The 27,735-nt window shown below is 42.4% G+C and overlaps 1 protein-coding gene across 5 annotated transcripts in view; it reads right to left on the reverse strand.

Annotated features, from left to right (window-relative positions):
- Positions 1 to 1,234: 1,234 nt before the first annotated feature.
- Positions 1,235 to 27,735, reverse strand: part of LOC118503999 (F-box/LRR-repeat protein 16) — a 41,675-nt gene continuing 15,174 nt past the window's right edge. For all 5 annotated transcript variants that reach the window (XM_036037954.1, XM_036037950.1, XM_036037953.1 and 2 more), the window contains exons 3-6: positions 10,658 to 10,831; positions 10,455 to 10,572; positions 8,798 to 8,993; positions 1,235 to 3,383 (exon numbers count right to left, since the gene is read on the reverse strand). In XM_036037954.1, the coding sequence (XP_035893847.1) occupies positions 3,086 to 3,383; positions 8,798 to 8,993; positions 10,455 to 10,572; positions 10,658 to 10,831 (786 nt within the window). In that variant the 3' untranslated portion in view covers positions 1,235 to 3,085. The remainder of the gene's footprint in view (positions 3,384 to 8,797; positions 8,994 to 10,454; positions 10,573 to 10,657; positions 10,832 to 27,735) is intronic.

Below are 27,735 nucleotides of genomic sequence, written 5' to 3' on the forward strand. Positions count from 1 at the left end.
CGCAACACTAGTTAGGTTGTGGGTTTAATGGGTAATTTAGAGCTCGTAGAATCGGTATCAGTCATCAGACATGGGCGGTCTTTGTCGTGTTGCTTTGCGGGAGGGGTTTATCGGTCGCTCTTCTCACCTACGTTCATCAACATTCTTTCGCAGCATTTTTGCATCAATATTTCCTCAACACGCGGTGGCGCAATACAGTACATAATTGCTTTTGTCCCCCCCCATCACTAGCTAAAGCTCTCTGTAATTATTTAGTTTTTATTATTCCGTTTAAGGTTACCATATTTATTAGTTAGAATTCTACGCCAGATATAAACGAATACTGAACCAAAAGTATACAAAATATAATCACCAATTAGGGATCTCGAAAGCACTTAAAATTCTTTATGAAATTGAAACGGATAGACTTCCCATGACAGGACCATGCATAGCATCTTGCCTAGATCGGTTCCTCGTAAGAAGAACTAATTATACAGACCTGTTGAGGTTAGTAGTAGGCCCAAAAAGGGAGATCTTCTAACCGTGCTCTAATCGCGTGTCCTGATCAAGATTATCTTTGCGCAGGTCAAGTAAATTTTGACTTCAAGAATTGCACTGAACAATCGCTCTACTTCCGACACCGGGCGGTCCGGATGTTGAGACGTTAGCGGCACCGGTCTTTACACGACACGGCCGAAGATCAAATCCCATCTGGACCGTTCCTATATAACCTAGCCAGGTCCTTAAGCCATCAAGGACCTTCAAGACAAGATAAGAATCTTTTGAATAGTATAGTATGCAGTTACTGACATCCACCCGAAATTCTTCGACATCCTTTGGGGATTGTCGATGCAGGAATGTAGGATCGTCTAGGGATTTTTCCCTTTTCAGCCGAAACAAAAGTTGGCAATGACAATTGCCATATTCTCAACATGGGACAAAACCTTGGTTGAAGATAGAAAGAGCAGGGCGTTATAAAACAGCCCTGTTCTGTGACTGAGAAAGAATTTTCAATCATTTTCGGTGCAAACCTCTTGCCTAAGCTATCTTGTAAGCTTTAAAATTTTACCCACCAACAAGAGACACCCATATAAGAAACCGAAAAAAAAAATCCAAGCCAAAACAATTATGAAAACAAAAATCTGGCATAGAAACACACCATACGGCAACCCTGGAACGAGTGTAAAGTTTTTGGTTCACTTTTTGCTTGTTTTATTTGCATCTAAGGTTGTTTGCTTGCTAGCTTGTTTTCTTCTTTTTTTACTATTATTATTTTGTTTCTTTACCTCTTCTTTTTCTCCATTTTATTTTACGGTGGGAGAAATAAGAGAGAGAAAGAGAGAGTGAGTTTAATTAAAGGGTAAGCTTCTTATTAAACTTTTTTCATTATATCTTCATTCAGCGCTTTGGTTTGCTTAATGTATCGCTTTTTAATAACTGGTATGCACTACTTAACCTCACATTACGCACTTTAACACGAACGCACCAGCAGCATAATAAGTGTGTCACATACACGTACTTATGCGACACACATACACACACGCACACGGGGATCACTACTACGTCAAGTCTTGTCAGGTTTAAAAAATCATATGTACAATGAATACTAAGGCGCTCGCTTTACGCCAACGTTTCTGTCCTTGCACGCTTCCCACTGTGCCACTCCATACATTAACTTGTACCAATTGTGTTTGTTTCAACCGTTTTCTTAATTATTAGCAATAATACCGCCCGAGTTTTGTTTGCTATAATGGGTGTTGTTTAATTTGTTTTTCTTCTCTTTTGTTTCCTTTTGTTTTTTCTTGTTTCAATCATAACGCTTATGTTTCTCCTTTTCTACTTTTCGTTTTTCGCTACTGCTGCGCTATATTGTTTTTTTGTAACGTTTCTCTATACGCTGTAACAAATGTGTGTGTGTGTACTTTCTTTGCTCACTTCTAGCTTTCTGCTTCTTCTACTAACACATTATTTATAATTGTTTCTTTTTTCTCCATTGAACATTCAAGTTGTTTTTAAACACTTTCTTCATACACGTCACACACGCACACCGGGCTATTTGTTTTTTTGTTTTGTTTTTTTAGAGGTGAAGGACTTTCTTTTCTAATTATTTTATAACACTAGCTTTTCAATCTTTTCTTTTTCCGCTTTTTGTTTTGCTTCTTCTCTGTATTAATTTTTAGCTTAGCTGCTCTCGTCTCGTCTGCATGTCTTGTTACTCGGCTATAATATTAGCAGTTTTTTTCATTCCTACATTCTCTTCGGCCTTTTTGTTTGCTTACTTTGTTTTATACACACTTTATCTACACAGCCATTTAACATTCGACAAAATGAGATGAGTTTTTGGTTTTGCTTTTTACTTCTTCTTTTGTAGCATCATTTGTTTCCTGCTTGCCATCTTTTCCAGCTTCGTTTGATTTTTTTTGTTTACTTATCGTTTTTTATATGTAGTAGGAAAAGTAAATGTTTCGTTTCGCATTTTCTTTTGCTTTTTTAAACATTTTACAAACGCTTCTGGAACATCAGCAGTAAAGAAATAAAAACAAACATTGGATTAACATTATTCTTAAGCGATCGGTTTTTTGTTTTTGTTAGTAGTAGTGCTCTTTTGTCGTACGGTCTGTGTGTATAGGAATCGTTTCAGCTAAAGGGTTATTACAGAGTGCTACTATGTGTAGAAAAGGGAACTGGTTTAAAAACTGTGAGTAAAAAGAGAGTTGTAAAATTATATCGAAGCGTTGCTGCATAAGACGAGTCAAACAAGGACGCAACTGATACGGCCATAATGCCCATTTTTTTTGGTATATAGAGATAGTCAATCGAGTATTAGGATGCTTACCTTAAAAAAGCACGCACAAATCGTGCTGCAAAAAAGTTCGGAATTCTAGTGCAATTTTTTTTGCGTAGGCCAATTAATCGTCTGGATTCTTAAAACAACTTACAAGTTATAGAGAAAAAAAACCTAAGATTTCACACAGAGAATGTGTTAAACTATTCCCTGGGAATAGTTATCCCGAGCAGGTGGAGCACACTCCACGTCTCCACGCATTACTACTCCCATCGGCAACGCGAGCGAGCGTGTGAGCACCGGACAGGTACCGGAATGGGATTATTCGATCAGCAGGCAGCGGGGCAAATGTTCGCGTAGGTACCCGAACAGCTCCTGCGACGCGCCCGGACAGTTGGTCAGCTCCAGCTCCTGCAGGTGGCGCAGCTGGATGAGGCTGGACAGGCCGGACGAGGTGAGCAGGGGGCAGCCGGCCAGCGACAGCACCTGCAGGTTACGCATTGAGCAAAGGTGCTGCAGTCCAAAGTCGCGGATCTGGGTGCACCAGCGCAGGAACAGGGCGGACAGTGAGAGCATGGTCGAGATGTACCCGACGCCGATGTCGGTGATGTGAACGCAGCTGAAAGAGAAAGAAAGGAGGATTAGTATTGAAATTGACATAGTGGAGGTAAAATCTAATAAAAGTTTAAAGAATATACTTTTAAACCGATTAATAAAACCAGTAACGAGTCTCTTAATCAACAAGGTATCATAGCCCTTAGGACGAGATCTTTTAGATGAGAGCTCTTGGGCGACATCTTGTCAATGAGATTGTTAGATGTTGATTCTTGGTCGAGGATATTTTAACGACGAGATCTTTTCGATGTCTCTGGACGACGATTAAAGGAGATTTCTTCCATAAAAATCATTGGACAAGATCTGTTGGATGAGCACAATTGGCTGCGGACTCTTTGATGTGGACCATTGGCCGAGGACCCTCAGCTACTCTTTGAGGACAAGGTGCCTTACTAAGCAACAACTCTTGGACAAGGACTCTTAAACGAGGACTCTTGGACGAATACTTTTGGACAAGAACTCTTGAACAAGGGCTCTTGGACGTAGACTCTTGGACGAGGACTGTTGGACGAGGACTCTTGGACGAGGACTTTTGACTAGGACTCTTGGATGAGTACTTTTGGACAAGGACTCTTGGGCGAGAACTCTTCAACAAGGACTTTTGGACGAAGACTCTTGGACGAAGACTCTTGGACGAGGACTCTTGGACGAGGACTCTTGGACGAGGACTCTTGGACGAGGACTCTTGGACGAGGACTCTTGGACGAGGACTCTTGGACGAGGACTCTTGGACGAGGACTCTTGGACGAGGACTCTTGGACGAGGACTTTTGACTAGGACTCTTGGACGAGGACTCTTGCACGAGCACTTTTGGACGTGGACCTTTGGACAAGGGGTCTTGGACGAGACCTCTTGGACGAGGACTATTGAACAAGGACTCTTGGACGAGGACTCTTGGATGAGGACTCTAGGACGAGGACTTTTGGACGAGGGCTCTTGGACGAGGATTTTTGGACGAGGATTCTTGGACGAAGATTCTTGGACGAGGACTTTTGACTAGGACTCTTGGACAAAGACTCTAGGACGAGGACTCTTGGACAAGGATTTTCGGACGAAGACATTTGGACGAGGGCTCTTGGATGAGAATTCTTGGAAAAGTACACTTCGACAAGGAATCTTGGTTATCTCTGGAGGACAAGGTATCTTACTAAGCGAGGTCTCTTGGGCGAGGATTCTTGGACGAAGATTCTTGGGCGAGGACTCTAGGACGTGGGCTATTGGACGAGATTTTTGGGTGTGAACTCTTGGACGTGTACTCTTTAATGTGGACTCTTGGTACTTTTGGATGAGGACTCTTGGATAACGATAACTGTGAGTCATAGTGTACTCAAGAACTAAATAAATGCCTTTGACACAAATCGGAGAACATAAATTATGAAATAATCATAAAACAAAATGCTACAATTTGTATAACAACAATCCAAAACCCATTTCAAGAGCGACAAGACAGCGGTGCCTTGGTGCGACCCACACTCGCCACAAAGAAAAAAACCTCCAAAATTTACCCCAAAATTGCGCTCGAAGCTATTTCAACTGCTCGGTGCACAGGGTGGTGCGTTGGTAGCAAAGGCAGAAAGCTGAAAACAATTTGCCCCCCGGGGGGCGCCTCAACCAGACGGTTCATCTTCTTGCCGGAGCACCAGTGCCAGTGCGGTTTTGGTTGGGTGCCATCATCAAAAGCATCATAGCGAGGGGGTAGAATTTCTGGCCACTGGAGCGAACGTTCAGCATTGTTTTATCCTGTTTGAGATTTTGAGGCGTGAGTGTCTGACGCACTGCCGAGAGATTTGAATTGAAAATGTAAATAGCCAAAAGCCTGGTAAGCAGGGAATGGATTAGGTTAAAATGGAGCTATTTACGGCTCGTGGTTTAGCAATCATAGGTGATTTATTTGAGTGATGGAAGAGCATCATGCTCTGAGATACCTTTAAATAATATTTAGTCAATCCTTCTTCGTCGTTCCACAAACTTTAATTACGGATTATTTTTTCCCCGCGTTCTCCAAATTCTCCGCGCTAGGATATTGGGATGAATTCACCGAGCTGTGCGAAATTTTATTTATCTTTCCTTTTCCTTTCGCAAATGGCTGAATTAATTAAAATGTTCAACCGAACCACCTTGCCCACAGCTCACTTTGCTTCCTATCAATCCTTTTGAATGTTCGCATAAATTGTAAATACAGGACAAATCAATCCTTCTTGGCAAGGTAACCGAAATGGCACAGCAGTTGTCTGAGGCTGAGCCCGAATGTAAATCAAAACAATCCCACCTTTCCTCAAGCACCATTAAATTGGTGGGTCCGTGAGCCGTGAGACAAAAAAAAAACCCATCCTCCTCCGAAGGTCTTTAAGCCAGTTCCCTCTTTTCCCGGTAAAGGCCGTCCGATGCAAATGGCGTCGTGGCAGTAGCGTAGCGCAGGCGGAGTGATTATGTTTCAAATTAAAATTAATTGTTTCACGTCCGGAGCGAAAGCGTTTTGCGCTCATCACTGGAGGCGCTGCGAATGAATGGGAGAAACCAAGTGGAAGATGGCTCCGTGGGACAGTGAATGTAGCAGATTTTCTTGTGTCGTTGGGAAATTTCCATCATTCAGGCTTTTTTTCCGTGCCGGGGTCAGAGAGTGCCTCAGGCAGCCGGGCTGGGTAGGGAAGCAAAGAAGCTTTTAAGGCTAAAGATAGATGGACATAATGGTTAAATATCTAATTATGTCGATACTGTTCTTTGCCGTGATGGCTGCGATAATGCGTTGCTGGCGCTTGGAGGAAGCTGGTATACAATTGTTAGGTGTGAGAGAGTGGTAATTAGAAGACAGAAAAGGGATCAATATGAGCTTTAATAGTTGGAAGAAATTATGCTAAAATGTTTATTACTTCAGTAACACGGGCTCGTTAGGTATCGAACTCATGATAATAATCTATAAGCCATCTCAAGCAGATAAACAGCATCAAAGCTCTTGAAACTTTTAACCAGCTCTTAAGCAGTTTTCAAGCAAAAAATATCAAATTACTGATATTAACGCCCTACGAAGATGTTTTTCACAATCCTGTTTAGCCTCACAACCTTAAGAGGTTTATTTTTGACATTCATTACTTAGTTAACCTGTAGCCGGTATACACGATCCGGACGAAACTCGATATCCGGTCCTGCTATGTGACGCCGGATATCGATATCGTCCCAGTCATCGGACAACCCAAAGATCAATCATTCAATCAACATACGAAACCATTCAACAGATTATAAAACTTTTCAATAACCATTTTTAATTCATGTTTTATTTATTTTATACGTTTAATCACTTAATTTAACTTAATAAAGCAAAAACAAGAGCATCCACCGAACACTAACACGAATAATCGAAGCATTTTTAAAGTGTGAACACGGATAAACGAAATTCCCGGATAAACGGCATTCAATTGCACTAAGTACTTAAAACAGCTTCGTGTCATTCAATACAGACAATTAAATTTAAATTGAAGCATTTTATGTTTGTGATTTAATGCGACTTTCAAAGTCGAAATGATAATTTTGTCCTGAAATACCCTCGAGACAGCAGCATAATGATATCAATTGTTCATATTGGAGCAGGCAGCGATAAAATACTTCAGACCTGGAGAAGCTTGTTCATGTGTTTGTGTGTTGGCGTCTAATTAATATCATAAATGAAATTCAATAACCTGCCACATCAATATCAATATTGCGCGGATGGATGTGAGGCCATATGAAGCTAATGTAATTTTTTTCGCCCCTTTTCCGTGCCTTATCCACCCAAATGGGCGCATTGTATTGTATCCGTTGGTAACACAATACCATGGTAATCCGGTGCCCATGCGAGTGATTGTTTTATTTTTTTTGCCGCTTTTTTACAATGAAGAGACATACACACTCCTAATGAGGCGGTTGTCGTAACGTATCCTGGTAACGACGGGCATAAAAACGTACCAGGCAGTGAGATTGAGGCACAAACCGTTGTTTGACGGGGAAAAAAAAGCCCCAACATAAAGCAAGCAAATGTATCGACGGACGGCACAAGCCTTGCAGCCATCCAACCATCCATCAATTAATTGAACGAGTCTTTGATGTTACCGTAGGTGGAAAACACCGTTGCTACGTAATGGATTTCCACTTATTCCGTTTCCGGAAACGGTTCATAAGAGACGGGAGCGAGGGAGAAGGAGTTCCACCGGCCGGCCAGGTGGAATTGATTGCACTTCCCTGAACCCGGATGCTGCAAAATCGTTTACCAGTCGAGCGAAACAAATGTGGCATCACGGGATGCATTCGCGAAATGCACTCATGCCTTCCGGTGCTTTCACTTTGCTCGCGCTAGAAAATGGCCATTTGAGTGATTACCGTACGGTAGCAGGGGAAAAAAAGACAAGCGGTTTCTTGTACAATGTGAAATAGAATTAACACAAAGACAATCATTTTATTCTCATGATCTTTTCTTGTTCCAAATATTGTATGTTCCTATCTCACAATATGGGAGCTTTCGTGCAAAAAAGAAAGGTCAGAATGTTTAAGCTTTTTTGTTCTCGCATTTCAACAAATAGATAACAAGCGATAACAGCTCCCAGCTTTCGCAGAAGGACCTCCATTGTCGATTTTTCCATTTTCAACTGCCGTTGATGGTGAGGTGTGCAGCAGTACGGTGTTCCAAATATTTTCCTCAATTCACCTAAATGATTGGATCAATTTTTGCGCACGTGGCCATATGATTTTGCATCGCACACACGCACACACATAGGAAACGCCATGAGTTGAAACGTAGAAAAGGGACTTAAAGTGGGCTGCTTGTGAGTAAATACAAAATTGTTAAGAAGGATGGAACATTCAAGGAATAATTGAGGAATGCGAAGAAAGTGAAAGAATCCGGTGGGAACTATATCAAGCACATGTTCAGGAAGGGCTTTCTGTTTCTGGGAAGGTTGAATGTATGGATTTGTTTTTTTTTATCTGTTTAAATGTTATGCCAGGAAGGCTAAATAATTTTGCATCGTATTAAAGCTTAATCATTTGCAAATATATGCTTGAATAATTTTTGAATGTGAATGCAGTGGGTTGTGATTTTCTCACTCCAATTATCGAAAATCACAACAAAAGCTTTCGACCATCGATCCAAGAAAAAGGGCTTGAAAACGTTTTTGATACATTAAATTCATCATGAAGAAAACGCTATAAAAAGATTAGGCATATCCTTAAAGTTTTATATCGACATCATTTCCCCAGCTCCATATTTATGACGCTTGATCCGTATCGCAACCCACTTTTCGGGAAACCTTCATCATCCACAAATGACCAGGCGCCTCCATCAAAGCACAATGGAGACGCCTGGTACGTTTCGTTCCGAAGGAAGTGCCCACACCCACAGGACAAAAGAGAACCCCAAAAACAAACATTAAATGAGCGCGCTTTACTCACCGATCGAGTGTTAGCTCCTCCAGCTGGTTCAGATCACAGGCAATGTACTCGAGGGCAGCATCCGTTATCCGTGGGCACCAGGACAGATCGAGCGCCCTTAGCTTCTGGAGATTTTCCGCAATCAGCTCCACACCGTCATCCGTCACCTTGCTGCAGCCCGACAGCGATAGGACGGTCAAATGTGGCAGCGAGTGTACTGTGGGCAGAATGGAAGGAAGAAACCCATTACAGAAATCATGAACCGACGTCGACGATGGCTGAACGAACGGAGGGAAAGAAAATGTCGAAAAAGGACCTCAGTAAAAGATCTGTGCCGAGCGGGAGAAAGTATTCTGTGCCCGGTTCTGCTCGAAGGAGGATCGACATTAATGTCGAGGCAAATGTTTGCTAACGACAGTAATTGAAGGACCGGTTGGTCGGTTTTCGGACGGCACTGGCTTGAATATGAATGAGTAAGGGAAAGCGATTTTCTTTTTTTGGTTCGAGCACCAGTGACACATTGGTGTACCTTTATCGATTTGCTTAAAAATGGACCCGTGAAAGAAAACATCACTCATGCCGGCAGGGGAGGCAAGCCCCAAAAAATGTCTTCATTATTTCAATCGTTTTACGCGTGCACCGGCACATTAGCATGAATACGACAGTTTTGATTGAATATGTAATGTGTTGAAATGATAAAATAATGTGATTCAAAATTGTTTGTGGTTGTGAAATACTTATAAAAGTATTTTCAATATGCAAGAAATATAAATTTATGAGAAGATTTAAAAAAAAACATGTTGTGAGATATTTCTATTTTCTATCCTCAATTGACTGTAAATCAAGTTTAGCACTGGGATTACAGTAGGTAGCATAAGTATACAATCACCATTTTTTATGATTTTTTTTCAAATTAATTTAAATTTTAAAAATGACTGTAAGAATAAGAAGTACAATTTCTGTTTTTCATTGCAACTTAAACACTTAGAGGCAAATCGGCCAGACTGTTCTACATCAATAAAAAAGCTAGTCGATATCCAGACAATTCTTTTGTTTTTTTTTTTTTGTCGATAACCAGACATATTTTAATTAATAATTTAATTATTTTAAATAATTTTAGGCAGTTTAAGCGATCCTAACTTTAGGGAGTACGGTATTAAATTATTGCTTTCTACTCCTGCTGGTTTTTGACATTACAGCTTGTGTATACCATGAGAGTAACAAATTAAGTGTAAAATCAGTTTCCGATTAAATAAATAAATTGAATCTACTGTCAAGATGTCTTTAAAGTAAACCCAGAATCTGCACAACTCGAGCAACTCATCAGGAACTTGCTGTATCTTGATTTATAATATTCTTCACAGCGATATTTTGACTTCTACAATGAGTGGAGAGCTAAATTTGATTTCCTTTTTAATTTTCATGTTATTGTAAATGTTACTATTATTATGCTGACAATGCATTCGAATAAGAATAGTAAAAAATCATCCTTTAGTAAAATAAACATGTTCTCAAATTTAACATTGCTCTTAAATAAAATCTAGCGATCGTATAGTTATGTTACGCACTGTATTGCGGAGATTTTTTTTTGTTGACATTCAATTTGCGTGCACTAGTGAAGGGCACCATTTTCGCTACTTCCTTCCGACCGTTCATCGATCGATCACGCTGTACCTACCTATATTGACGACACCATGGTTCGTAAGCTCCCAGCAGGACTGCAACCGAAGAATGCTGAGACTGTGGCTTTGCTTGGGCGAAAAGTAACCTAACGCTGCGTCTGTCACGTGGTAGGCCTAAACAAATGGGGCAAGGTAAAAAAAAGGTAGAAAAAAATGTTAGAAGCCGGAAAATACCTGGCTGTGGACAGGAAAGACTTACCTGCAGCGAAAATTCGTACAGTGAAGGCAACAGTTGTGCGACCGCTCCGACCGCTTCGTCCGCCACATTGATGCAGTCCGCCAGCGACAGTGACACTATCCTTGGCGTCAGGCATGCCCACAGACCGGCCTCAGTAATCTCATTACAGCCAGCGAGCTCCAGCTCGAACAGGGACTGTATCGGGGAGAAAGAAGAGATTGCGATTGTTTTAGGTACACGGTCAACTATTTCCTTAGCCAAACATGAACGAGATTATGTTTCCCGGGCCCCGTTTTGGAACTGTTGGAATGGGAAAATCGATCTCCGACGAAAGGTCAGACCGAAAAGATTACGGCAAATTGAAAATTGGGATATCGCAAACCGTGCATAGGGGTTGAGCGTACGGATCGGGCAGAAGTTACGCGTAAATTAAATATCAGTTGAGTATCGGTTCAGTACAAGTGCTTGCGGTGGTTAAGAAAATTGAAACAATATAAATGGTGGGGATCCGGTCGGATTAAGCCCCAGTTTTGGCAAAAGTGACCCTTACGATGGAAACAGCTTGAGAAGAACTAAATGACTAGTAGTCACAGTTAAGCTGAAAGGTGCCACGGGCGACGAGCAGACGCTGTCTCAGCCCAATTCCCGAGAAGTTAAATCGCTTTCAGTAAACACGATCCCGGAGGGCCTTAGTGGGAAATTTGTTTTCGGCAAAAACAAAGCACCTCCGCCCTTTTTGATGAAAAATCGGATCACGCTAATTAAAGTTGTAACGAGAATTGGAAATATTTCGTCGAAAAGCGAATTCCTCCTCGGCTAAAACTCATGACTAATTTTTGTGTGGCCGCCATTAAATGATTTTCAAATTCAAATGCTTCACTTAAGCACAGAGTGTTTATTCAAAATAGCTCCTTAGCACGTGCACAGGTGCATTTTAGCTGCTCGATCACCAATCCATTAGCACACCGTTATTTGTGTGTGTGTGTGTTTATACAAATTTACATTTTTTACACCACCATCACCCCTATCTTCCCAAAAGCCACCAGGTTTGGCGATTATTAATGGTGTGCTAATGCTTCATGATTATTAATGCTGCAGCATCCGTGGCTGCTGTCGGTTACTGGGAAAGTTATTCGACCAGAACTTGGGTGGCTATACCGAACCTATACCGAAATATAATCCCAGCTCCCAGGCTTGGGGTCCTTATTACCACAGGAATAATTTGTATCAATAGGACAGAAGGGAAGAGCGCTGTGGTCGAGCGTTATCATTTTCCCCCTTCTTTTCCTATAAGCCAGCACATACATGAATATTAAACATACCACAAATTGTTAACTACCGCATACGGTGCGATAAAAGGTTATCCCGGAATGTTGGATACAAAAAACAAAAAAACGGTGTCTACCACACATCAGCAAACGCTCTGGCTGGTTCTCGGGGGGACCCGGTTTTTTGGATTCCGAGCTCCACGTATTAATGCGGCAGATGCTGCGTTGTCATCAGATTTTGCAGACGAATAAGATAAAACAACTTCGCTCACAAGCAGCGAGAGAGAGATATGAATGCAAACATCATAAAAAAGGATGAATAATATGCTTCGCTCCTCTTCGGGGTGGAAATATGTGTGCGTGTGTGTGTATTTGGGAGGCAAATTTCACTGTTTCCCTAATGAATGTTACGCTTTGTGTTAAACGTAACTTGACGTTAAAATGGCACAGCACTTCTTTCATTACCGTTCTGTCGTTGGCGCTTTTGTGGCTAACGTTTTCGTTCTTTTCTTCTGTAAATACGCTAAAACCCCTTTCATTTTGTGTGCTTCATTTGGTATGCAGTTACTCGTCGAAAGACGGAGTCGGTATACCAATTAATTTAAAATTCTTTTTCATTTTTGTTGGCACAAAAAGTTATCTGCTAACATAAAAATCTTATAAGATTTAACAATGCTCAAGTGGTAGTACTAAGGTTAAATTCTTAGTATACGCTTCGTCTCGTGGAGTATTCTATCTACGATGAGATACTAAACGAAGGATTGAGTAGTTGATCTTGTCAAGTGGCGATTGTGCTCTGGGGTTATCGAATATCCTTTCTTCCTTGTTGCCTTTATATCGTTATTGATTTTAGCTTTGACTTGATATTACCCGCAGCTGGATATTCATTCTTGTCTAATCGAAATGTTTGGCCAGAATAAATATTAGTCCTAATTTTCCTATTACGCGTCCGATAATTTCTTATAGTCACACACAGTGACAGTCGTACAGTGAACTAGTCTCACCAGGCATCGGCGGTCATGTTATGAGAATGGCACCGAAAGAGCCAGTCCTGTGTAAGGAAAGATGGTTCAGATGGACAGAGGAGGCTTGGTAGGCCCAATCTGATGTAGAGTAATCGCGTTGTTGCGTTCGCCTGAAATTTTGGATCGAAAAATGGCCGTGCTAGATCGGTGTCAAGACCTAACTAACAATTGAATAATTGTAATTGAGGATTCAAAGTATTTTTTGAGTCAAATTTCGAGATAAATTTTACTTAAAGTCGAGTTCAATTATTTGGTATCCTCGTAGAGGGAAAAACAGGAAGTTTTGGAAAAGGAATGAACCCAACTAGAACTCTAGAGATACAAGATTAATCGATCAATGAGGTTTAAATGGAGCCAATACAGAATAAAGTCTGCAGGGCTTAACCATTCAAATTTCTAAAACAGTGTATCGTTTAATTTTGAAAGCCATATTTAATATGATTTTTTAACGCCTGATTGAGATGATACATTTGCTAGATTTAAGTCACTAGAAGTTAGTCAAACAGAACTTTAGAAGTTAGTCAATTTAACTTATTTTCATGTGATGATGGTAAGTGTTTTTATATGATGATCAAAACTAAGTAAACTTCATAGCTCGATTCTACTATGAGATAGATCCTCCCCAGTCGACAATAGCTAAACACAATAGCTAAAGCTAAGTGACATATGCATTCTAATAACTTAAAGACTCTTTAAACTAATCATCCAAATAACCCAGAGAAGCCTGGTACGGGCCAACCACTTGTCACACTTGTAGCCTTCTTACGACAAAAACCTGATGGCTTTCTATCGTACTACCGTTAATGCTTCTGTATCCCCGTCAAAGCAATCAAACCCCAAGAATCGCTGTTAAAATACGCACCCTAGCGCCATTTGCAATAAATCAAATCAAACGATTGTCTAATCTGACTGTGTGCTACATTTTAAACGCACACGCCTGCACGTGTGTGTTTATTCGAAATGAAACGATCCGTAGTGCAACATAATCGTTTGCGAACCATTCGGTATATGTCGTTCATTATTGCCATTTTATCGTTTTTGGCTGTAGACAGCACGGAACACGGCCACAGTTTATCATTTCCTTTTGCAATCCCACACAGGCACAGGACCGTTGGGCACAGGTGGCCTAGGACGGCGGACGGATCGTTAGTGAGTGAGTGAGTGAGTGTGTGAGCGAGTGTGTTGGAAAAGCAATTAAATGTCAACATGATGTGAACAGGCGGAATGAAAACATCGTTCCCGGCCGTCCGTCCGGCTTCCGTCCGTCCGTCCGACGCCATCTGTTCCCGATCGATGTTTGCCACTGCTAAACTAAACATCATAAAACGTCAGCGTCATTGTGCTGACAGGAGCGGTGCAAAGCTGCGCTGGACACTGGCTACCGTTGGAATATGCGAACCACCTCGGACGATTCGTAAATAAACAGAGAACTGTCTGTAGCAGGAGCGGGACCCGGCCGCAACTGCCTAGGATACGAATGATTTTTCAAGGTTATCATCATCAGCGAGGTAGGGGTTAGTGGAAAAAAGGTACACGCAGAACAGATGTGAACGGGCATGGTTTATCTCACCCCCAAAGCTTTCATCGGGGTTGTGCTCACCACCATTACTCCCAGTGTGACGGTTTACCGGTGGGGTCATTTCCCCCGAGCTAAGTGTGAAAAGTACAAAAAGCACACAAAAAGGCCCAGCACAACAATCTCGTCAGACGGCTGAGAGGGGTTTTTTCTGCTGGCGTACGGTGTTTATTATCTAACGGATTGCGGCCACACTCAACACACTTCCTGCTCGGGGTGTTTTCAATTGAACCCTTACACATACAGGCTCACACAGTAACATTCCTCACATACCACACGTTCGGCAAATTTGTCTCACTGGCGTCGGTGTGAGCGTCGCGTTGAAGCGAGTGAACTACTTTTATCTTGTTGATCACACAAACCCACACACACACACACACACACACACACACATGCAGCCGGCAGAAGCTGTCAGGAGTGGGATGGTGATGGGGAGTTGGCGTAGGGAAAATGGCCGGGCTTAAAAATAGCGCGTCAATACTGTGTCTGATCGGATCAGCTGATTCCTCAAGGCAGTGCAGTAGAAGAGCGCTCGTGTCTTAACACTTCCGAATGGGCAGCGCAGAGTAAATGGTTTTAATTACTCTGAAGTTGTGGTGAAGCAGTGGTTGGTGAGAAAAAAGGGCAATCAGCATGATTCAGTGAATATCATTTGCTTTAACATTTTCAACAAGGCACTAGAGAGCAGTAGTTTTGAGAATTTTGCTGTCATATTAAGTATGCAAGTATAAACGGCAATGGTAGCTGATGATAACGTTGGTTCAGAACTAAACCTAATGTAGAGTTCGCCCTTGGGTCTCACTGGGTAGCACACCCCTCAGAAAAGAAGCTCCATCTTCAATAGGTAGGCTTCTGCTCTCACAAAAGTAGCTCTATCCTCAAAATAGCTAGGTAGCTCAGTTCTCACATCGTAACTGTAGAAGGCAGATTTGTAAGTAAAAGTAGCTCAATCCTCACAGAATAGCTCAGCTCAAAATAGCCTCTAGGTATCCTCAAAAAGTAGCTCTGTTTTCATAATGTAGCTCTGTCCTAACTAGGTACCTCGATCATAAGTAGCTATGACTTCACTATGAATTTCTGCCCTCGCAAGGTAGCTCTGACCTCACTAGGCATCTTCTGTCCTCACGAAGTAGCTCTGTCCTCACGAAGTAGCTCTGTTCTCACTAGCTTTGGTCTCACTTTAAACCCTTGAGCTTCACCCTCATTAGGTAGCTCTGTGTTCAGTAGGAAGGTTTGTCCTCATGAAGTAGCTCTGCCCACACTAGGTAGCTCGGCTCTTACAAGGCTCTATTTTTTCGAAACTATCTTTAACTTTTATGTCTACAGTTTAAAAATATCAACTGCAACCCCCTCAATTATTATATTCTTCATACCAAAACTCTAAAAATTCAACTTCTGTTGCAAAAAAAAAAAACATTTCAAAAATCATCATTAAAATGTCTCTCTTGGCAGCCACATACAACCAAACAAAACCCCCACGCAAACCCACGAGGAAACTTTGGCAATTAGCAGCAAACTTCCATAATGCAATAACAAAATGTTAAAAGGCAGCCTTTATCCGCCCGAGCATGTTAAATAAAACCCCAAGCATCAATGAATATTTTCGCGGCTGCATAAATCACGCATCAGTTGGCTTGGACGAAAATGGAAAATTTATACACACCCACAACCACACCCAGCACAAGACGAGGGCGATGATACGGGCGAGAGAGAGAGCGAGCGAGAGCACGTCGACACCAGCTCCGCACATAAGTTGGCGGTTTCGATAAATTCATTAGCGCACTGCAGCATCTAATTAACGCTGCCATCATCGGCGGATCGGTGGAAAACCTTACTGCAAAGTACCGTCATTATTAATCAGATTACTTTTTCCTCGGGCAGATACACACACACACACACGCGTACACGCACACGCTTACTGGTCCCATTTTCTTGCTAGCCGGATTCGATGGAAAGTCAGCTTACGGACGGCAGCCTGAATAATCTATTCCCATTGCCCGCTTCCAACGCCTCAACTGGCCAACGTTAAATCAATCTACACCTTGTTTTCTGGTGCAACATTTTATTCCGATGTACGGATCCGATTTTCAGTGTACTTCTTCAAACTGCCTCAAGGACGGGAGTCCAGGAAACACTGGTCGGCCATTTCCCAGCCTACCAGGGGAGGGAAGTTTCACGAGCAGCCAATTTTCTCCGAGTGTACTTCAAGCAGTGTACGTACGGATGAAATGCGCTGAAAATAGCAACGATCGTAAATAACTTCGATGTATTGATAATCGCAAAGTTGGGATGCCCGGGCTTTTCCCGGGAACTCATCAAAAAGTCACTTCCTACACGCGGGAAGCGGTTTGTTCCATTAGGAATGCCGTAACATAAAAGTTTATCTTTTTCCTTTTCGTGGTGGTTTTTAGTTCCAGATGGATAGCTACAGCTGTCATTCAAACACTATGTAAAGCAGCTGTGCCAGGTGGGAAAATGGCGAAACGATTTGAAAACGTCGTTTGAAGACACACGCAATACCGGGCGGTCGGTACGTTCGTCAATTCCGTCGCCGGGTCAATTATCCTCAATCGGATGACGTGCAAAAAGTAGGTCCGAAATAATAGAGCACCATTTGATGGTGACCATTTTTTTACTGGAATTGCCACAGTTGCCAAAGCTAGAATATTTATGCTTGCTTGCTTGCTTATACAACCTGCAGCCCGTATTATCGTTCTCGATCGACAAAAGTCTCTAACAAACTTTGTTTTAGTTATCAAATGGAGCATACATTTTTTAGAAAAAGCGAGTTAGAAATGTCCAAAATTCGTAAATTTTTTGCTGATGATTAGTGTTAGTCGAAACGATCAAAGTGATTGCACGAATGGTGGGTTTGGTTGTCTTTTTAATTATTATGGGGTAAATGATGACCAGAAGACATGGCATGGAACTCCTAAGATAATATTGATCAAATCTCCTGACTGGCTGGTCGTTTAAATTAAATTGTTGTGAAAAATCAACTTTAAATTTTAAAATATGAGAGGTAATCAAGAAGACTAACGGTTGGAAAATATTTTTTGATGCACTTTTTTCAGAAGACTTTATTGCCAAAATGAGTTTTTAATTGGTTTCGGCACGTCTCTCTTTCTCTCTCTCTCTCTCTCTTTCTCTCTCTCTCTCTCTTCTTGGCATTACGACCACTTAAGGTCTTGCCTACCATTTCCAGCTTACTAAACTTATTGATACCACGTAGTCGGATAGTCAGCCCTCACTACGGGGAAACGGTTCAGATGGGATTTGAACCCTGATAATGCCGTATAAAGACCAGTGCCGTTGTCGCCTCTACCACCGGGCCGTTAAGGCACGTATTCGTTTCAGTAAAAGCTACTAACTCTTTCTACTGCCAAATTGTCTACCAAATGAATCACGTTCGAGAACCGTTCTCCAACAATCGTGTTTGACAATAGGCACCCTGACCAGTAGGCGCTGTGTTTGAACACTGGGTCCTCGACATGAAAACAATCGCACACGAAATGGTCAGAGAGGCATGTAAATGTTAACCATCGACCGAATGATGATGTGGCTTTTTTTTCAATCCATCGGCTGTCCTTGGAGCGCATAACCAGAGAAAAGGTTATAATTCATTTTTTAAAAGCTCCCTCTCTTGGCTGTAACGGTTGCGCTTTTACAGAATAATTTTATTGGCATGTGCCTTTGCGCAATGTGCAGATACCAATATTTGCCAAGTACCATTTGCATACTCTGAATGGTCTTGTGGAACGTTCAGTAAAATAAATTTTAAAATATTCCCTTCCAGCCATTACCATAAAATTTGTACTTTCAAGGCTATCTAACTGTTTTTACTCTGCCGAATCTTAATTCTATCGGTAAAAACATTTTTTCAACATTCTTTCCCTCACCCGAATCCTATGACAACAACGTTCTCCTTCTATTAGATTCTTCTAACATGATTTACCCATGACAATTTTTTTTTTCGTTTTCCTTCTGGATCGTAGCCAATTCCGTATTCCTCTGGCACAATGAAAGGCCCGTACCGGATGTGGCCGGACAGCGTGTAGTATCCAATTTACCCCTTCCATGTGCTTGTTTTCTCCCCCTTTTTTCCCCCATGTATACCGAATGACGAGAGCGAGCGTAAAGACTTCCAAGTAACCGACCGACCACGGCACCACGAAGAGGACCGTTGTCTGCCGGCCCGATATTCCAGGCAGCGGCCCCGGTCGGTCGGTTCGTTTCCGTTTCCGTTGGTGGGGAGCGATTTCATAAAACTTGCAGCACAAACTGCAGTGTGCCGTGTAATGTTCCACTTTGTCGCATTCCGCAGAAGGGTCTTTTGTTCACGAGGCACGGGGATGTCTCGGGGCATCCGCACGGTTACCAAGATGGATGTGTAAGAACGAATCGTACGAAGCGTGCAACTGGGACCAACCAACGCATCCCACCGTTTCCCATTTAATTTCAGGATGTAACCGGGGCGCTACCGTCGAGATGCCGAGATGCCGAGAGCTGCTATTTATCCCTGTGGCCAATGTACGGTGCAAGTGCGCTGCACACTTTCGGTACAATCTGGCGGTAAAGTAGTTAACAATGAAATAATTGCCAGCAAAGTGCTTCGGTAACGAACCTTCATATTTAAAGCAATTAATGCGATAAAATAATGCAGTCGGTGTCGGTGTTGGTTTGGTGGCCGCTAGTACAATTTTGTCATGAGACGAATAGGGCGCGAATATCACGGCGAAGTTCAGTAACAGAAATTATGCAGGAAACTGAGGACGCCATTTGGTTGGCGTCGGTCTTCAGACGACAGGACCGAGCATCAAATCCCATCCAGACTGCCTTCAGCATCGGGTAAAACCACAAAGTAAAGTCAAGGAGGGACAGCAATAGCAGACCAAGACCTCTTGAAGTTCAAGAGCCAAATAAGACTCGATCCAAATTAGACAGTATTCTACTAACAAAACTGGTTTTTTCGTGAGGAAAGGATAGAACTATTATTTAGTATCCTTATCAGAAGAGAGATCCGTGTCACGTTCCTATATCCACCATTAGAATATTAGATATCGTTAGAAAGGACCTAATACTATTAATATCGCAAACAGGTAAAAAATTACCCAAGCTGGTCATACATTGGAATCTCATATAAGGCTCAGCTGCACCTTACTCTAAAACCACTTGGACAGATGCCAGCAAGGCTCAAGAGCCTGGAGTGCAGCATCAAAAGAGCACCAGACATCAGGAATCGGAACGGAAATTAAGAATGTGAATTGAACTCTTATCCCGTGGACAATGTGAACATCTCCGAAAGGTTAAGCATAATAAAGAAGAAAACCAAATCGATGAGGACGCTTCCGGACTCCAAATTTTAATATCAAAATCAGTCCAGACATTCCACCAAGAAAGGAACGGCAACTTAAGCTACGAACAAAGAGAACATTCCGGCAACATAAATACCTCATATCCTAAGGACAACTGCCTTTAAAATAATTCTAAGCAATTTAGAGCTCACCTGTGTGGCTCACCGCGCCAGCGAGAATTCTCCCTCTAAATACCTCTCATTCGCTCGACAAGCATACCACCGCACAACGGCCCATTATGATTGTGCTACATCTGTTATTAATAAACACATTCCTCAAAACTCATCTCCGGTAAGCGGAGATGTGCGGTTTTAGGCATAGTAAAAGGGCGACACACAACACACAGGCAGGTGAAATGGCCATCGCCATACCGGATCCTGCGGGCTTAAAGCTGTTTCCGTCGTTTTCATTAGCGTGCGGTAAAGTCGGGCTGCTGTCCTGTTGTCGTCCGGCAGTGCGTTGCATGACAACGGTTGCTTGCTTAAGGTCCCGAACAAGCAGAACTTACCTAGTCCTAGCCGGACTGCGGTTGTTGCCTTCGCTGGGTAAACACGAAACGTTGACGTTAACCAAAAGGCTAAGGCTTTCGCCAACACCGGTTAGGTCATTGTATGCAGAGCGACAAATGCTCTCCGTGTGCCGTATTTGCACAGGTAAAAATGGCGTAACAGCAAAAAGTCTCCGAAAGGAACTGGGTTGGAACTGTGTTGGAAGAATTTTATCAAAACATTCGCACCGTAAAGAATGGTGAATGGGCATAAACCATCTTGTGAAACATCCCTCCCTCGGGCTTCCCTCTGGTGCGGTTTTATAGAACGTGCTCAGGATATTGTTTGCTTTGTTAAGAAGATCGTACCAGCAACCGCCCAATGTTGACACGTGGCTTACCACGCTAGTATCTTGGTTTCTTATGCATCCGATAAGGGGCTAGAGTCTCGAAACAAAAGAACTCCACCACTCGAGCACGCCTCCTCGAAGGGGGCTCGCCGGCTCACACATGAAGTGGAGCCGGCATCCTTCAGGTGCTTTGGCTACGGCTGAAAGCTGGCTGAAATTAAAATGCACACACGCATTGCATCACCCTGAAAATCCTGTTGGAAGGGATGCAACGACGACGACGACGACGCCAGAGGATCATTAAAACTGCAGTAAGAAGTCGGTAACCGCAGGCCAGGATAAAGGCGGGACAGGGTATGACAGGGGAAAACACAATGAACACACACACATTGCCGCACGTTGATTGCTTGTTTCTTTTCGGGACAAACAATCAAACTGACGATCGATACCTTGTAGTGCCAGTGGAAGGCTATTGTGTGGTTTGGAGATACTACAAGGCGCGAAGTGTTGTTGGTAAGAATATAATTAGAATGGCTTAATGCTGTTGTACTCAGCTGTGTGATTTGTAGAAACTTAGTTGGCATATGTGAATTATAGGAACAGAAGGTTGCAAATGCTAGACAATGAGACGCTAGACGCTTACTTGAGACTATTTTCAGGAGTTGAAGTGCCTGAAGGAGTTGCCACTAGAGGGCGCTACAAATTTGCATTTGTAAGTGAAACTTGAAACCAAGATCTGGAACGAAGCTAGATTGAAATAAAACACTAAAAAAGTGAATAAACCGATCTTGTTCCAAATACTTTTTAGGTTTGCGTATAGCCTAACTGGTAGGCGCAAACAGTATTAACAAGAGAGAAGTCGTTGCAGACAGATGGTGGTAAAGATATTTAATCTATGTTACTTTCAGTTAGTTCCAACCTTCCAACGATATTATAATATATCTGACAGCTGCCAGTGCAACAGTCGGTGAGTAAAATTATTTTGAGATAAGTAAGATGCACTATTTGGAACAGAGGCCTACTTTGAGGCGTAAAAAAAATCATTACTTTAATACTTATCTACCAGATGGCGCTTCAAATTGACGTTTGTTTGTGATACTTAGGATATTATTACTGGTCCGGTTGACAGTAACGGTCACTAAGAATAAAATAAGGTCATCTCATGTTATAAAATCTCTCTTACTCTCTCATCTCTCTCTGTCTTCTTGGCCTTACGACCTCCTAAGGTCATGCCTGCCTTTTCTGGATGGGATTTGAACCCCGGTCCTGCTGTATGAAGTCGGCACCGTTGTCGCCGTTACCACCGAGGTAGAAAGCATAAAAAAATATTGTATGACATCGATATCGTCGTTATAAGAAAGTTAAAATATTATTAGAACAAGCACTTCGAATTCGACTTCGAATTTTCAATTTAATTTAATTTCCTCTTTGCTCTTCTATACATGGTCGGCTGTTTTAAATTTCGATTGATTTTTCCAAATTGTGATATAAAACAGTGGCTTGAAATACGGATATGAAGGTGGTCTAATTCAAATTGTCCACCACTTTACGCTCAATCATAGGATTTAAGTTCATTTGACGTCATTTGGACAATAATTTGCTGAAGAGCCGTCGTAAAACGCAATCAGTAAATTAACGTTGCGATAACCATACCAAACATTTACGGCAATATTTTCTGATTAAATACAAATTACTTAAAAACTACTTAAAAAAAAAAAATCTCATTCTGCACCGGTTTACTGCAAGGTTTCCTGGTAAAAGACTCGAGAAGGCCCCCCCTAGAATCTTTTGTGTGCAGCACTGTGGCCTGTCATTTTTGTTGTACAGTGGGATTTCTGTATGGTCAAAACCCATTTGATGTAAACATTGTGCATTGTTCCTTAATACTGTTAATAGACAGCGAGTAGAACTTTATACAATACATTGTAACAAGTGGTTTGAGATTATGATATTCTTATGCTTCCTCCTTTGCTGAATATCAATGCAAGGTAACAAGTATTCATCGAATTACTGTTCCGTTACCGTCCGAGAACGCCGTGCATGTTTTAGGCCCGATTGTTCACCCCTAGTGCGACTGAAAACTAGTACGAAGCCCCTGTAACCCAAAATGAATGGTAGGGTTAGCGGAGAGGGGATTTTCATCAAATAATAACAATATTGTATTCGACTTTCTTCAACCAATTTTGACCACACTGAAAGCACACTGAAAGCTCACGGTGAAGCTCTCGCAACGTGTACTGCGGATTGCATATCTTTAGGCGTAAATCCTACAGCGCCTAACAAATTTTGTCAGGGGGGGGCCTTCTCGAGTCTTTTACCGGTTTCCTTCCATCATTCAAAGTTTCTCGCTCCAAAAAAGGTATCCTTTTTCCTTGGCAGGCTTTAAATTACTTCGTTTTTTTCCTCATTTAACTCACCTCCTCCGTCATCTGTCGCAGCACAGCAGCACATTATAAATCCTTTCGCACAGTACTTCATTACAGCCGAATGGGCGAAGTTTCGCTCATTAACTGCAAATTGAAAACAACGCAAGCTCTTTCACCATTATATTGTGCTGTGCAACTACAACATAAAGAAACGAGATCAAGTTGCAAAACTTATTGCACGAACGTGTCGTTGGGTCTTTAAAGGTGTTTAAAGTTGCGAGAACATGGAGCCGGCCGCTTGCAAAAGCTCCTCTCAAGTAGCCTAATCAGTTCACTGGCGCACTTTTAATTCACGTCCGCCTCGTACTTCATAATTTAAACTGTGACTGACAGCAGTGTCAGCAAGCATTTGCTTACGGACGGTCGGCCGAAACGGTCTGCTGGGACATCCTTGTCGCAGGCAGAATCTCACACTTGAGCGTCGTCCGGGTGCGCCACCAAGCAGGGAAGTTAAGCACTAAAAATAGCTATCATTAGCTGGATCGATTAAATTACGGCACTTGGGTTGAGGAGCGTTGCAGCAGGACGTGCGTCCTTTGAGCCGAAGAAGTGGAGCAGTTCTTAGTGGGTTGTTCGTTTTATTTTGTGATATTCTTTCGCTGGTTTGGTCGGCTTAGTTTGTTGATGGTGAATATTCATAGATACAGTGAAGTGGGTTTTGATTTCAGTAAAGTGTTTATCTTTCACTGGTGATGAGACGATTAAAGATGTCTAAATTACGTGAAGCTCGATATCCAGAGAAGAATCTCGTGTTGTACTTCAACAGTACAATAGCGTACCATTTTAATGAACCATCTTGCATCTTGCTGTAATAAAACAACAGCTTTTCCAATGACTCAACAAACAATGGCGCGTGTGTTTTCTGTACAAACATCCATCCTCATTACCAAGAGCTACAAGTACGTTCCTTCCTTCACGCATATTACCCTCAAATTACGATGTAACGCTTTTCGTTCTGAGAAATTCCTCGCCACAAGTGTGCAGAAAGCGTGCAGAAAATGCAAGGGCCGTCTGATGACAGCAAATGCTGATTAAATATTCATCGTTCAATGCACCCGGGAGTGTAGCTGTTTAGTGTTACATCAACTGCTTTGCAGGCGGAAAGGAACGCATCTCTCCGTTCCAGGAAAGGGAACGAATCAATTTATTCGCTGTAAAACGATACGGTAAAAGATGTACGTGCTGGGCTCGATATGATAGGGTTCTTTGAAAGTGAGTCTTTTTCGCTATTGTAGGGACCAGAACAAACGAGAATTGCTTATATATATATGGAAAGAAATTTGTTAAATGTTTTAGATGGAAAGGGAACGATAAATGATATCGTTAACAAGCTTTCTAACTTTTTAAGGGAGCTTCTAAGCTGCTTAAATCTGATTTCCCCTGAAGGTATGCAATCAAGATACACACTGTTACACAAGACCAAAGTATTTGCATACTTTCGGGCGTCGTGATATTTTTTGCTGCTTTTTAAAAAAAATTCTCTTCATGTTTTCTGTAACGCCATTACAACCCCAAAACATTAGAAAACATCTTGTACTAAAACACAAGGCGAACAGCCGGCGCTACATACATTGGCACTGGCCGCACGAACATTAACGCCTCGTCCTATATTAGCCGATGATGGAGAGCGACTTTGACAGCCTTCTTGAGCAGCGGGCGTTCCTGTGTGTTGCGTATGGTCACGCAATCCTAGTTGACAGTGGTAGAGATTCCGCTCGCAAACAGGCATCATCAATCATCTGGTCGTGAACGTCGCCGGTTCGCATACGAACACCCGTACACCGTTTGTTCGAGTTTTGATAGACACCGTTAAATTGTTTGGAATAATAAAATGGCCACAGAAGAAGGTACACTGAGTGACGTACATCTTTCGTGTGGTTTTCGTTGACAATGGCGACAGTTGAAATGTGTTTTCCTAATATGTTTTCATAATAGCTCGAATTTTGTTTGCTATGAAAATGGCTTTCACAGGCCGTATTACCGGAAAAATTAAACGGAAGCCTTACACAGGTCCGCTGCCAATCATAAATGGACTTCTACTTCCTGGGAGAGTAAATGAACTTCATCGTGTCGGACTGATTGATGATGACGCGGAGTAAATTTTGACGGTTTGCATTATTTCCAGGAAGCACGGCAAATGCCAATACGTGCGCTGGTCAGGTATGTTATGAGTGAGATTTGGAGCGAATTTTCAAAGCTCATGTTCATGATTGGAAGCACAATTCATACCGACCGGGGGTTTTGTGAGAAGTATAACTCCAGGGGCTGTCAGCGAATAAATGGTGTTTTTGAAGCTGGGATGGTACTTTAAACTGAATTTGAGGATTGTATTCTGTAGACAGTGTGATTTTTAAACAAGAACTACAGTTATGTTTTTTCTTGTTTTTAACAGATTAGCTCTGGCTCGTATTTTATACTCTAATGCCTGAAGGTATGCAATACGTGTTAGTAAATAGTGGCCATTGATTTTAACGATAAATCTAGCTTAGTGAATTGATTGCTCCTGTCAAAATGGGCTTACCCAGCTCATCAATAATAAAAGCTTATTTTCATAGAAACACCATTGCATAATTTCAGGCGCTTAGTATGAAAGCGACTTCTTAACAGAGCGCTGGAAGTCTTTCAAAGCTTAAACACTGCGGATTAAGCAATTGATTTAATGTTCTCTCTCTCTCTCTCTCTCTCTCTCTCTCTCTCTCTCTCTCTCTCGCTTTCTATCTCTCTCTCTTTCTCTCTCTGCTCGTTAAACAAGAAAAACATAATAATCCGTACCCCAACGGCACTGTGCCTACTAATAATGCTTGCCGACCTCTGACAGCCACCGAGCCACAGCAAATGTGAAAATAGATCCTTTCCTTCCGAGCAGCACGGACAGCCCCGAGGCAATCGACATTATTGTGTGCCTCGAGCAGGAAATCAATACTGCCGATGGTCGCCCGTCCGGCTTGTGCTGGAACACACCATAGCAGGAAAGCGAATGCAGTGCCGGCACAAGCGGAATTGCAATCAAATAAAGCCACTGTCATCGATTTGTGCTGCGTTGAGCAAACGTACACGCGTCGGCTGCTTGTTTTTCCACCCCGGGTGAAGCCGGTGAAACGTTGCACCACAAGCATACTGCTGAGGAAGCTGAGCAAATGAAAAATCGAGCAGGAATTCGGAACAAAAAAACAGCTAGCAAAACCTAGGCGCCATTAGGTCTCCAGGGCAGTACCGAAGCTTCAACAGTCATGATTCTTTGTTTCGCCGGTGGTTCGCATTTTACCCGGAGAACGTCTGAGTTCTTTGTGCGACCCGCGCACTGTGATCTATCTTGGTCGTTTGCGTCTGTCTGTGTACTCGGTGTCTGTCTCGCCAGACAGTCTGAATGTCAGATCGTAGCCGAAATTTTGTGGACTGCCATGAAACCGGTGGAGATAAAAACATCGCTCAAATATTCACCCATTCTAGTGTTAGGGTTAGGAATTGGAAGCTCTGGATGTGTGAAGAATGTTTGTCTATCACCAGAAAATCTTAGCAATGTGCTGCTGCTTTCAATCAGGCTCACATGTCTGCTCACACAATTAATGCCGCATCTCCTGAAGTATTTGCCCACCGGATGTTGACATAATGCTGACATTTCTATCAGGTTGGAGGAAACGGTGAGGGTTCATTTGGTGATTGGAAAATCCTTTGATGTGCGATTGTGGACCTTACCAACATTCGGTACAGGAATGTGTCCTCGCGCGTTTGCGACAACACAATGAATGGTTGTCAGCGTTTCTGCCAGTCGCTTGATAGTGCTCCAGATTTTAGACCGCTTTTGAAATATTCCCAATATTGTATCGATATTATTGAACGACAATAATCAAACGCCCATACTCCCTGGGCTGTCAGTTCTGGAAGACATTTTTCGGGCGCTGCCAATGCTCAAGCTTGTTTGTTCAAGATTTGTCTCCATTTTTTATGCAGATGTGGAGCAATCGTACGGAAGCGCACATAGGGAATGCAGAAGTTTTGCTAAGCTTCAATCGCATTTGTACAACCAAATGCTTCGAGTGTGTCGGGCCACAAACTTCAAGAACCAACAATCGAGCAGCTTGAAGAAATTCGTTGCTGAAAAAATAAATAAATTCGGCTCACTCTTTTCGCTGGAGCCACGATTCGGAAGACAATGGAGGCAAGGACCTGCCAAACATATCGAACCACGTTCGCTAGTTGTTCATATTTGTGTGTGTGTGTGCGCCAGCAGTACCGTTGACGTGAGTCTGAGCTGGAAATCGATTTTACGGATCAGAAGCTTTGAACCGAACCGTGAACATTCGTTTCGGGAACGAATGCCGAGTTTGATAGCGAGGGTTACAAAAATCGCTGCTAGCGTTCCGTTTGCTCTATATGACCAACGGGGGCTGAGGGCTCTGATCGACATCTGGAACACCTGACCGTGTGTGTGTGTGTGTGAGTGCTATCCTTTTGATGTCCTGTTAATGGGGATTTTATCTGCGAGATAGCGGCCACAACACAGGACTGACAGACATTCCTGATGATGCAGTCACGTATGCTTAATACGAGTAAGGACCGGGAAACAGAGATAACTCAAGTCACTTTAAATAACTTTGAGAAAAGCTCACAGC

The sequence above is a fragment of the Anopheles stephensi genome, chromosome 2 (genome assembly GCF_013141755.1).
Source record: "Anopheles stephensi strain Indian chromosome 2, UCI_ANSTEP_V1.0, whole genome shotgun sequence".
Taxonomy (NCBI): Eukaryota; Metazoa; Arthropoda; class Insecta; order Diptera; family Culicidae; genus Anopheles; species Anopheles stephensi.